At 37.2% G+C, this 12,693-nt stretch overlaps 1 protein-coding gene across 1 annotated transcript in view; it reads right to left on the minus strand.

The window, feature by feature from the left end:
* Window positions 1-12,693, minus strand: part of STK32B (serine/threonine kinase 32B) — a 182,871-nt gene that overhangs the window by 60,082 nt on the left and 110,096 nt on the right. Inside the window, exon 5 of the mRNA XM_074821356.1 lies at window positions 1,706-1,743. Coding sequence (XP_074677457.1) covers window positions 1,706-1,743 — 38 coding nt within the window. The remainder of the gene's footprint in view (window positions 1-1,705; window positions 1,744-12,693) is intronic.

A 12,693-nucleotide genomic window follows, 5' to 3' on the forward strand; every position in this document is an offset into this window, starting at 1 on the left:
TCAGTTATCTGTAAAGGAAGCCTGTGGTGATGAGCACCATATAGACACCCGTCCTACTGATGTCACCTCATTTAGTGAGTTGAAGTGTGTGTACCCTTATCCAGGTTGAGACAATTACATCTCCCAGTCACACAACAGGTCTGTTGAACCAAGGATCCATAAGCTGATTAATTCTGTTGACCAACGTCTATCTGCAAGTCTGGAGAAACATGGTTGTTTTAGCACTTGATTTCAGGTGTGGTATGAGGCAGCAATATTCTGCTGCTTGCAGAAAAGGGCTATCCATCCCAAAATTTCCAAGCTGGCTACAGATAATTTTGTTGTTGAAGCGCTTATAATCACAAAAAAACCCTTCGTTTTGCAGCATATTGTTCACTGCAGTACAGCTTCTTCTCTGCAATACTTGAGCCCCCATAGGAAAGCTCTCACAAGAGGCTGATTTTGTGCAGTAATTGACCTTGATGAGGGGCAAGGAGAGATAAGGGCAACTTCAAAGGCTGTCAATCAGATTTAACACACTCATAGTCATTTCATGTTGCCTTTGACATCTTTAATTCACACAGGACTTAAAGACAAGAGATTTCTATTTCATGCTTATTTGCTGATATTAGTGTCTAGGGAACATTAACACTTATGGGTCTGAAACATTAAATTCCTGAAGTTCTAGATGGTTTGAAACTCCAACATTATTTAGCTTTGTTGGCTTCCATAATCCTAGGGACAAGCTCCCACTGTTTGCAACGTTACCTCTTTAATCAACTTTAACTTGTATACCTAGCAGCTCTGCAATGGATTTTGAAAGATAATGGTAATGTTGGCATCATTTCAAGTTTATATTTTCTCAAAGATTAACTGTTTTTAGTCAATTTCTGAGGTGAACAAAGCACAGCAAGACAAAGTAACAAACACACATCTCCTTTTTCCATTGAGCCTTCCTCCTGTATGCATTTCTGTTCTAACTGATTCAAAGTTAATGCCTTCTTTACCTGTATTTTCCCATGTTTTTCCTATGAATAGTTGCAAAAAGATGCATGAGGTTTTAACAAAATACTTCATAGAGAGCGTGTATGTGTAGAATTTAAGTTTAAAGAAATTAGTTGCTTTTTTTTTTTTATACCACACCTTTTTTGTTTGACATCATGTAATTAGTATGGAAAGTTTAAAGCTGATTATGCTGTCTAGTCATTTTTATGTTATTTAAGCAAGAACTACATGTAGAGCCAAAAAAATTTTGCAGACTTAGATGCAAATTTCCAAATTCTGTATCTAAATTTAGGAAAGTAATTTGAGATACCTACATGAAAAATAATTTGCTATATGAAATTTCTTAGCCCTTCAGAAGTTCTAAAAGAGAAAGTAAATGCATGGTGCTGTTCTACTGGTAGGTCCCTTAAAAGGGATTATGGTGATCACAGTAATCCTGTTAATAAAATATTAACTTCTTTTTATCAGGTGTCCCTGGTGATCTCAATTCATATTAAATTCTTTCTTTTTCAGGTCTTCTAAGTGTCAGATCAGCTTTTTTTTTTTTTTTGCAATAGGAGGGGAAATTACAAAATTGACATGGGAGACAGAGGGACTTTGCAAAGAAAGAGTTAGGTAGGAATCCAACATCTGAGGCTGATTTACAAAGTAGGTCATGACCATGTCACTGAGATCTCAAGAATTAGAGATACCTGAGAGAAAGCAATCAATATTCACTTACCATGCTCATCCAGTAGTATGTTGTCAGGTTTGATGTCCCTGTAAAATAAAGGAATTCATTAATTACATTTCATACCCAAAGAAAACCTGCAATTTTAGTTTTCCTCGTCTGGGTATGAGGGCTAAGTCACTTAAATCATTACAAAACCAATGAAAACCATATCATATACAAAGTCAAATGATTTTTATGTATATCTTTTTACTGCCCTGAGAAAACACATATACTAAAGAGGGTCTCTAGATCTCCATTTCATGTGGTTTTGTTTTCATATGGTTACTATTGACATGGATTTGGTTTTCAAGATTATGTACTTTATAGCAGCAGGGTGCCTGATTGCCTCAGGGACTCCACATTTGACAGACCCAAGAAATCATTTAATTGGAAACACCAGTGATATACCCTTTCTGCCAGACTCTGCTAATCTGTCATGCTCACGTGCATGATCACTCACATATTGTAGAGTTATGCTAACTGGGTAAGTCTAGCAGCTCTCCTTTTAGCCCCTGAATCACCACTTGGCTGTCTGTAATGGCAGGTAATATGCTGGGAAAAAGAGCAGGGATAAGGGAGGATGGAGATTATGATGTGCTGAAGCATCAGCTCAACTCTGCTGCTGGCACAAGAGTATCACATTGTGCCACAATTCTTGGCACATTGCCATAGAGTGCTACACTTTCAGGATCATTTTCCATTGACCTACGCTCATGCTGCTGTCAGGAGGGATGGAGACAGCTTTCCCCCACCATTGTCAGGCATTCCCACCCTCTTTCTTGGTCCAGCATCATTGCTCATCCTGTGGACTTGTTCTGGGGGAAAATCATCTCTTCCCTTTGACAGCCTGGATTGGTCCCTGGTTTGGCTCATCCTGTGGCTTGGTGAGTGTATTGTGGCAGTGTTGTGTGACACTGCTTTTTCACTGGCAGTTTGTGCTTTGTGCAATTTTGAAACCGTGTTCTTAGTGTAGAATCGCCCGAGTGGGAGATGCATCAGTTCATCTTGAGCAAAACATTTGCTCCTTGGGCTGAATTTTCTGCTTATCTCAAAAGACAAGGCACTGCAAACTGTCAAAATAAACTGTTGAATGAGTCTGCAGATGAACTCCAAATACTTCCACCTGTCTAATTTCTTTTAGCCAAGGGATGGCTTGATTATTCCAATTTAAACATTTCCTAGGAAATCCTATCCTGACTGAAATACATACTAATATGTACTTAGATTTCACTAACAAGTTTTTCCCAATGTGTGCATAAATGGAATAAAGAAAAAAACTAAAATGTTGCAAAAGGACAATGTGTTACACCAGAACACTTTTTCTTGTTGTTGTTAATTAATGACTTCTAAAGTGAACATCATGCAGGAATAAGATAGCAATAGCAATTATAATATGTATATTGCTTGCATGATATGAGCTCAGTCATCACCCAAGCTCCACACCTTTATTGACAAAAGAAGGAAGCTTACAGTTGAGTATTCTGAATTTCACAATTTCTAGCCCTTTATGAGAATCATAGGAAATTGTGAAGTACACTAAGATTATGTTTACAATTTGTATAGCAGCACCTGGGAAAACATAGGATAAATAAGAAATTACTTTGAATAATTTCTTGCACATTTGGAAATAATATAGGATGTGTATGTGTCCATGTAAGGAAAAGGATCTCACTATGAATTGCCATCTGGAATGGTAACAGGCTACTTATAATCGCTTGATTCAGTAGTTCTAGTTGTATGTGTAATATAAGGGAAAATCTCTCCTAGAGCCCATGTCACACACCAATCTCTAAACTCTGACTTGTCTCTTTCCTCTCCCCTGTAGTCACTTGTCATATCATTTACCATATCAAAACCTCTCCTTCCTCTGATTTCATATGGGTGAAGTTGTGAGTTACAGGTCAACTGTAGGATTAAATATCTTTGCTTACATTATAAAACTTCTCTTCGGTTGAATTACTGTAGGAAATACTATGCATTTTTATATGTAATGTTATATCTAATCTCTCAATTGATGAGTCAGTTTTTGGAAGAGCTACTGTTCAGCTGGTATCAAATATATTTGCTAGTAACAAAATGAACTCTGGTTTTCGATAACTGTTCTGATAAATGTTGGAATTGTGATTTCATGTTGAATAGTCTTTGTGGTTGATCCACGACTTGAAAATACAACAATGACTTTCAATGGAAATAAGCACATCATAGTTTTGACTGTTGAATTAAATATTTTAAACTTTGTTTTCACAAAGTTTAACAAGCACAATCTGACTCTGCACTTCTCATGTAGGTAAGAAGATTTGGCGTCACACCCAAGTACATTAGGGCCTTTCTGTGTCTTCCTGAAATCAGTGATACATTCAACATCATTCCAAACTGTTTTCCCTAGTTTAAGAAAATAAAAATTAAAAATTGGAATGGTACAATCATTAGTACTTCACTGAGAATAAGATTGGTCAAAAGGAGAAATTCAGCTTTATGAGCTATTGCCATGTGTATAACAATGTAGCACCCAGGGATTGCTCATTAAAGACTGTGCCTTTTCTATCTTTTTTTTTTTGAGAAGATGAGTTTAAATAATTTGAATATCTGTTATGGTATTGCACCATCAAATAGACTATACATTTTTATTGCCAGCAGAAAAGACATTGACAAATCCAGTTGACAACTGTATGTATCATCAAATGTATTCTTCATGCGGTTGCATCTGTAATGTTCAGAAAGTTGAGTGGAAAAATTAGATCTGTGCTTATCTTTCTGTGACTAATTCAGGCAGTGGCTGATACTTGATACAGAAGCACACAGACTGTAAAGTCTTTCCTACCTAAGGGATATTCCCCACCATGTGCTCTTCCAACTTTGCTCATTTTTCTCAGAAGCAGGACTGTAGCTGGGGCAGGTACAACAGATGTATCATCTTGCACAGAGCATCCCAACCCCTCAGTGCCTGAGACAACCCGATAGACACATAACCGTGCCTCAAATCTCAAAATAGGCTATTTTAAACTGCTTTTACAGCAAGTAAAAGTCATGGGCTAAGTTAAGCCAGAAGGTGAACATGGTTCTTAAGTAAGATGCTGCTGGTTTGGGATCACATGCCTGGAGATGCACATGATGCATATCTTCACATGGCAGGTGCAAAAGCAAAGCTCAGGGTCACCATGAAAAGCATGTCCTCGAGCAGCACTCTGCTGTGTGGTTGTCCCTAGTTTACAGTGTGGCACTAAAAGCTCTCTTCTCCAGAGGGAGCTTGCTAAAAGCTCCAAAGACTGCAGAGGAGTGAGGCCGCTGCTTTGCCCTTGCACTGACCGCTGCCTGCTAGGTACAGGGCAGGGAGGGTTCAAACAGTCAAGAGGAAGACTTGGCAGGTCTAGGAGTATTACAATTAAAGTTACTGGATATATTCTGAATAGAGGGCTTCTGGCATCTGTTATACAAAAGACAAATAGTTCTTTTAAATAAATACTCACTTAAATTCATCTGAATAGTAAAAAGACTGTTTATGTAGTAGGGTGGATTTAGAAGATAAAAACTCTTTAGTTAAGCAGTTTAAATTCAAACGTTAAATAATTGAAATTCTGTTTTGACTACGCATCTATTTTTCAGAAAACATTTTTCCCCATAGCAAGCATGTTCAAACAACAGGGTGTGAAATTCAATGCCTTAAATTCAGGGTTTTCCTATTATGCATGTCCTTAGCTAAGAGAATTGAAACACTCATTTAATAATTGAGGTATCTTGAGCAAGGTCATAAAAAATATTGAAGGACTTTTACAAGGAGCAAACTCACCCACAGTTTGGTTTCAGAAGAGCACTGGACTGCCCTCTAACCATTCACCAAGCAGTGACCAGCAGAGTTACGTCAGTTTTCTTGACACTGATTTCATAAACACAACTTTCTCAGTCTGTAGCAGTGCTACTCCAACACTTTTTATACACAGAAAAATCAGAGCAACATAGAAATGAGAGTAGAGAAACCTTAAAAGTCTTTGCTGAGTGAGAGGACCAGGCATAACTAACATAATAGCTAGACCAAGAATCTCAGAGGTGTGGACAAATGAGAAAAAAAAAAATGGAAAAAAATCACAGTTTGTCACTTGTTGGTACTGCCTGTGAAACCATTGCTATCTTTCTTCAATTGCCTTGGCTACAGATGTCAAACTAAAGCTGTCTGAAGGTTGAAAGTCCAGTAAGAAGGTGCTGCATATAATTTCCAAGTAGGAAAGAATAATTAATAATCTATTTGTAGCTTCCATAATATCTAGGCCGAGTGGGCATCCAATGCTTGAAGATATTCCTCTGCATGGATGAAAACCATGAGTGTGTCTTGACTCATTTTCACTGCATGTGCCAGTCCCCTGAACTCCATGGAAAGGCTCACAATGATTATAAAGGACTTATGTTCAAGTATTTGCAGTTTTAATTACCACTTCCATCAATATTTCTTTCTGTTGTTACTAAGTGGAGTAGAAGCAAATTTCTAAATTAAGAAACAGAGAAGTCACGCAGTCTTCATCTTTGGAGATTTTCAAGACCTGACTGGATAAACCCCAAGCAACCTGGTCTGATCTGAAGGCTGACCCTGTTTTGGGCAGAACATTAGACTAGAATCCTCTGAAGGTCCCTTCCAGCCTGAATTACTCTGTGAGTCTACGACAAATAATGTATCCAAGTTCAAGTCCATTGTTCCTATTCCCCCTCCTTTTGGCTACAAGGAAGTTCATGAAACATTGAAGAGACTTGGGAGAGGCCTGTATGTGTGGAACTTAGCTATTCTTTGATATAGTCCATTGCAGTCGGAAGCTAGCCAGAGTTTCCATATGTTAAATTTTGTCATGGGGCTTGAACACTCATGGAGAAAATATTAGGAATAAATAACCTACCTTCAGCACTAAAGGAGATTAAAATTGAAATGCTCTGCAGTTCAGCACTGGAGAGGTGTAATGCTATCTTTACTAGCTATGTGAAGTGGTAAAAGAATGAAGATGATTTCACTTCAAGAGGACTCTGAGAAACCTCAGTAAGAGTGAGCAAAACTAGGTGATTATATTGCCAGTACCAGATGAAATGAAGGACATAATTTGTATGTATACATCAGAAGGGGAGAATCTGAATTACTCATTGGGATTAATAGCAATAAATAACCTTCCAGAGGTCACACTTTATGTCCCTTGGGTAGGTCAAACAGTCATAGAAAAGAGGACTGAAAAAGGTGATGATACCATTTTCTCTAAAGCCTGAAATGCAGAACAATCTCCATAAAAGTTTCACCTGTGCTGCTACAAATTAGCAACAAGGACATTGTAACTTTTGAGCTCTATTGATACCTACTGGACTTGACATGTTGATCTAGAAATAAAAGGTGTGTGGCTGGTGAAGTCAACCATGAATTGCCTGGTTTTCTCAAGGAAAAAAGGTAATGGCTGGTTCATTGACTACCACTTCACATTGATAACAACTAATTCTAAGTAGGTTACAGAAAAATATTGAAAAAAAAGATGTCATGCTCTAATTTAAAACCAAGGTAGGTCCTTCAGGGTATCTGATTTCATAGCATCTGAAAGAAAACAGTCAAAAAAGAAAAGGGCTGGGGAAGGCTGAACAAAAAATTTCCCTGAGAGTAAAGAACAAATAGTTAACAGAAGAGATCTGTAAGATGAGATGTGACAGGCATATCAAATAATAAATAGTATCTAGATGGTCAATAGAACTTTTCTATTTGTTTTTGGAACATGAAAGCAAGGTTCATATTCCATAAAACTGAAGTGAACTAAACAAACAGGGTTTTATTTATACAACTGAGAATTAAACTCAAGTTGATTACTACAAGACATAATTGTGTAAAAATGCTTCAGAGGCTTAAACAAAGATTTAGCCATTGATGTGAATAACAGAACTACCAGCTACAGTTCCTCCAGCTAAGATTAATCTAATCGTTTTAGGAAAGCATTTCTACAGCAAGTACAGATGCTGTCTTCCCTTCACCTTTTTGAAACACAAGATCTATGCTTTTCCTTAAACCTGTGAGAATTGAAAAAACTAACAATGCCCATCTGTTTTATTCTGCTTTCATAGTTTGCAGCCAACATACAAACACCATAGGCTTGGTTTCTGTCATGTTTAAATTTGTGATTTTTTGGTTTTGCCTATATATTCTACTTACTTCATCAAAAGCTTTCACGGGTTTCCAACAAAGAAAGCTGTTCTTTGCCAGTCCAAGCAGCTTTTTAATGTTATCAGAAGAGATATTCCAGTTATGACAGCTCTGGATGGGTCTGAATTCACATGTGTAGTAACCCCTAACCCTTTATTTGGTATCAGCAAAAATCTGAAGTACATCCTTTCAACTTCATGTCTGACAGATTTCACTCTTTGCCTTGCTGGCTCAGAGCAGAATCTAATGTATTATCACATTTCCATTCTCTTGAGCTTCTAAAATCCCACAGTAATATCTATGAGCATTTCAGTTGATAGCAGTTTTACCAGCATGAACTATTAGGATTATTTCCACCTTTTAATGGTTTTCTCTGAATGAGGACCATTGAGGTTTCAACTCTCCATTAGCCAAAGGCAACTTACAGAGAAAACTCAGTCGTGTACAAACTCATGAAATGAAGTCTTAGATTTTTAAAAGCGGCAGTTAACTGCTTTTATCTGAATAGACAGAAGACACATACTCATTTTCATTCAAAGTACAGAATCTAGCATAAGAACAACATGTGTAAGTTGAAACAAGGGAGGTTCAGACTGGATATAAAGGAAAACTTTCACTGTGGGGACACACAAGCAGTGGAACAGGCTGCCCAGAGGGGTTGTGTCATCACCATTCCTGGAGTTTTTCAAGACATGACTACAAAAATCCCTGGGAAGCCTGGTCTGATGTCATATCTGATCATGCTTTAAGCAGAAGATTGGACTAGAGACCTCCTGAGGTCCCTTCCAACCTGAATTTTTCCCATGACTTTTTATGTATAAACAAGTTCTGCAGGGAGCAAAAAGGGCTTTCTCCACCCTTCAGGTCAGGAGCAGCAACTGAGTAAGTTTGCTATAAACCACACCTAGCACTACAGCCCATAACGAGCCTCCTTCAGGGGCAGTGGTAATGTCTACAGCCTACTGGCAATAAAACTCCACAGGTCACAAGATATGCTTGTCTCAGTCTGGATGTGGTGAGCCCATATTTACGCATGTATCACTAAAATTCATTGGCTTACAGTTAAGGCAGCCTATGCTCTTGCAGAATGCAAGGGTTTTTTTCTCAGAGATTGTTTCCAAATATCCAATAGAGAAATTAAATTAGATGGATTTTGCATTCTTATAAGGATGCAAAAGAAGCAAGATCCAAACAAAGGCCCTTAAAGTCAATGGAAGGATTACACTGGTATCAGTAGACATTGTTTCAACCCTAATAAAGTTTTTCTTGTACTCTTCTCTTTAGTGCTGACAATCTATGCGTGCTGTGTAGGACAAACCTTGGAATACTGAGTTTAAAGGCTTTTTTCTTTATTATGCAGCTCATTTCTTATATATATTTTTTTTTACTTATGTAGAAATAGGCATCTGAAGTTACTGTTATCACTGGGGGGGGGGGGGGGGAATTGTGTTAAGATCACAGAAAGTCACACTAAATAGTTTTCAACCTACAATGACCTTCATGATCCTGTTTGCCTTCTCTTTGTCAAAATAGTCCCAACAGTCATGACTGAAAGTGAGCATTGGTTGTATTCTTGGATATATGGAATTCTGTATGAAGACTACTCTACATTGACTATTAGATGCAAGTGTTAAAGTCTAGAAGACAGCTGCTACCATTAAAAAAAAAAAGCACAATAAAAAGCAACAACTTCTGGATAACAACCTGAAGTTATGCAGGGATCATTCCAATAACCTCGGTTTACTGAGTACCTGATTCTCTCTATATTAAATTATTCTCAATTATTTGCTCATAACCTATTTATATACTACAGAATATAACTGACCAGAACCTTTTATTTTTTGTTGGGTTTTTTAGGTTTAGTTAGTCACACCAGAATTAAGTTCAGAAACAGGCTTTCACAGTTTATGACATCTGACTGAAATGGGAATTAGGAAACAACATCTGTTAATAAAAGCCACTGGTCATAGGTGTGGACAGTAAATGCAGAAACAAGAGATTGAAATGACAAAATTTAAAGTACTGGTCCTGATCTTTACATATTTAAACTTGGGCTAATTCACTGACAACCAGAGACAAGTTACACAGGTAATTTTTTGTTGCATGGCTTTTACTGAGCTGAGCTATTTATAGGAATAAAAATGAATGCACCTTTTTTACCTATTTCTCTCCTGAGTAAGGAGAAAATTCCAGCACAGCTGAGATCCACTAACTCTGCTTGAAAGCAAAATAAACTTCTATTTTGCACCAGGATGTCCATGCATAAATATATCTTCTGGGAAGCAAAGGATACAATAATTCATTCAATCAACCCAGCCATTGCCATTTGCACTTTCTGGAGCATGTTATACACAGAGAACTTGCAATGTCAAAGGGCATCACTTCCAGTGTCCTGTTCTAGTCTGAAATGTCAAAAAGCCTAAAATATTAATTGGTCTAAGTTCCATCCAGTGAAACTTACTTAGTCAGCCCCATCTCCATCCAGAAGAAAAAAAATTAAAAATCTACATTTCAGACTCCAAATAAGGCATAGAGCCAAATTTGTAGTTTTGCAGTGATTTACCAGGTACCATTTCAGAATCATCAACGTCCAGAAGAAAGTTGGTTTTTTCAAATAGGTATATGTGTGTGGATAGGTAAATAGAAGCCTTAGAAAAATTAACTCTTTCTTTCAAGAAAGGCTCAGACTAACAAACATTACAACTTGAAAGGTAATATGGTTTTATCACAGTGTTTTAATAATCACAGTGTTTTAATTTATGATATTTTAATTATATGTTCAAATCTCACAGTACCCACTAAGACAACTTTTAAATCTAGAAATTAATAGAATTCCACAGAATTCTGTTTGAAAAAAAAGTGAGTAAATGTTTCAGGATTTGAAAATCATTCCATAACACCGAAACACTTTTGACAAAGTATTCTATACATTCAGTCCCAAATAATATATTTATCACTAATCAGAAATATGTAATTTTGTTATTATGCAATCTGTGATGCATTATTCATGAACCTCAGATACTCAAAAAGTCAGTAGGCCTTGCAAAAAAATCTTTTTATATACAAAATCTTCTCTTTTATTTGAAATCTTTTGTTTTCTCTGAAATTCCCATTCCAAATGGGGTTTAATGCAGAAACAAAAAAATCCATAACTACTTCCAACTAATTATCTGGTAGCATGCATTCATATGATATTAATCAGAATCATATCATCCAGCCCATTATCACACTTTGGAGCCTTTTGCTTCTCTTTGGCCATAAGACTATTTTCTAGTATGTATGCAAGATATGACTGCTGTAATAATTCCGACAAGTGAAAAAGCTCTCACTAATGAACATCTCTGAAGACCCTACCTCTTCCTATGTACCTCTAAAGAGTGTCTGGACACCTGGCTCAAGGCTTGGGATTGTAGTACCTACATATATAGAAATATGTTGCTGTGATGCTGAGCATTATGGTGCCTGTGGTTCCTTTTGAGTTTAGTACCATTTCTGACCGGGTGTCAATGAAGATCTTGAATTTTCTTAATACTTGTACTAGCCAATTTTATATAGCTCTGAAAATAAAGCTGTCAAACAAGGCATCAAAATGTGCTTATTTACAAATACCTCAACTGGAACAAGCTTGTTATTTTCCAATTTTATCTCTATTTGGAAAAATACGATTATGAAAATATCTTCAATTCTCTACTTGTAACAATAGGTGGCAGTAATGATAGCTAAATTTGTCTGAATGGCCAGTGGTCTTTGGAAATACTGTATTTGTCAATTTTATCCTAGAGAAATAGTTGCAGTAGATATCATTATCCCAGGTTGCAGAAAATGGCCTTTTAGGAAACAGGAATCCTATACCGAACCTTTCACATTTCTGGATATATATAGCTAGATAATAGTCTTCTCTGGCTAGGTTCAGCTCCTGAATATGCGTAGATGCTAAATTAAAATAAAAATATTAAACATGGAATATTTCATTATATTGTTCTTTCAGAAGATCCAATATGACTTTATCACAGAGGTAATTATATACTGCAGTAGCAAGAAAAATAGGTGAAGAATCTTATGTGCTATAAAAGCTAGAAAGATTTGTCCAAAGAGGTACAGGAACATGTACTTTGCCTCCTCTGTGTTGTACTGTATAATGTCTCAGAGACTGGGATTGGAACCCACCACTGTGGCCACATAAACTGAGCTTTTACATAGCAAAGCCCAGACTATGTTATCCAGGATTCCTCTTCTGGAAACAGTGGTTGTTTTCCAAGCGAACATTAACCAGCACAAACAACTTGCTGGCAATCTCATGGTTAGTTTTCATCTTGCCTGAAGGACTCATAGTAACAACAAATGTGCCACTTCCTTTGCTAGATCTGCTTTCTAGAGCTAATGCTAGACATGACTACAGCCCTTGGACTTTTGGGTAGTGCTCGGGGGAATCTTGAACTACTGTCAACACTATGATGATGCCAAAATACCACCACATTTCAAGTAAAAGCCTTTTCAGCCAAATGCTTCTCCACATCATATGGAGGACTCATGTAGCATCACCATGCAGCAGTGATTTGTTGATAACCTCACAGCTGATGACTCTAATCTTTTCTGTGTTGTAGCATCAAGTATTGCTGAGACCTTCTGTGAGTATGAGTACAAGGGTCATACCCATACGCATGAATCAGCTTTCAAGAACAGGTGACATCTCTAATAACCACGGGAAGTGCATGACTCGTTAAACACTAACTTGACTGTGGTATTTGGAAGGAATTTTCTGGTCCAGCAGAGAAGCATATACATTGCAATAGTGATGCTTCTTTCCATGATACCATGTGAGAGCTTTTGGCTAGGAATAAGGGCA

The sequence above is a fragment of the Strix aluco genome, chromosome 4 (genome assembly GCF_031877795.1).
Source record: "Strix aluco isolate bStrAlu1 chromosome 4, bStrAlu1.hap1, whole genome shotgun sequence".
In the NCBI taxonomy this organism is placed as follows: domain Eukaryota; kingdom Metazoa; phylum Chordata; class Aves; order Strigiformes; family Strigidae; genus Strix; species Strix aluco.